The sequence below is a fragment of the Loa loa genome (assembly GCF_000183805.2).
Source record: "Loa loa unplaced genomic scaffold supercont3.4818, whole genome shotgun sequence".
NCBI lineage: Eukaryota > Metazoa > Nematoda > Chromadorea > Rhabditida > Onchocercidae > Loa > Loa loa.
The window spans coordinates 1-682 of NW_018112994.1; the positions used below are offsets into that span (position 1 = coordinate 1).

At 32.1% G+C, this 682-nt stretch overlaps 1 protein-coding gene across 1 annotated transcript; it reads left to right on the top strand.

Annotated features, from left to right (window-relative positions):
- Positions 1-198: 198 nt before the first annotated feature.
- LOAG_16214 (hypothetical protein) lies at positions 199-674 on the top strand (the record flags this gene model as incomplete). The annotated part of the gene is made up of 2 exons (XM_003151702.1): positions 199-300; positions 462-674. Coding segments are annotated over 2 exons (315 nt in total), but the record flags the coding sequence as incomplete, so codon positions are not given.
- Between the last annotated feature and the right edge of the window lie 8 nt (positions 675-682).

A 682-nucleotide genomic window follows, 5' to 3' on the forward strand; every position in this document is an offset into this window, starting at 1 on the left:
ATATATATATATATATATATATATATTATATATATATATATATATATATATATATATATATATATATATATATATATATCGTTTTTGTTTGTCATTAAGGTATCTTGTTGTCCTGATTGTATAACCCACTTATTAATTACAGTCACTGGGATAACTTCCATAACTGGAAGCGAATATGACTGGTATACTATGGTGACAATGAAAGGTGAGTATTACCATGCTAGCCTTGGTGAACAAGTACACTTCAGTATTATTTGTGGATACAACTTGATAAAAATATGCGGATATGCCTATATGAATGTAAATATGATTGACTATGTAGTGGTGATTTTTTAAAGAGGATGATATTTGCATTTGTGAGGATTGATGAATGCTGATAATGAATTATTCGGAAGATATAGAGAGGAATGCATGCTTATATCAAATGCAGGAAGGGTATGGAAATAACGTTCAATTTTCAGGTTTATTCGATCGTTCCTTACTTATTTGTGAAATTCAAAAAGATATGCTGTGATGTGCTTGTGACAATACATATGTATTTCTACTATGCGAAAATACCAGTTCGCATTCATTTTTATCGAGCAACCAACATTATTCATGCAGCAATGATCGCTAGTTGGTATGGTAACGGCAGTGTGGTGGTGGTTGTGGTAGTGGTGGTGATGGTGGTGGTGGTGATGGT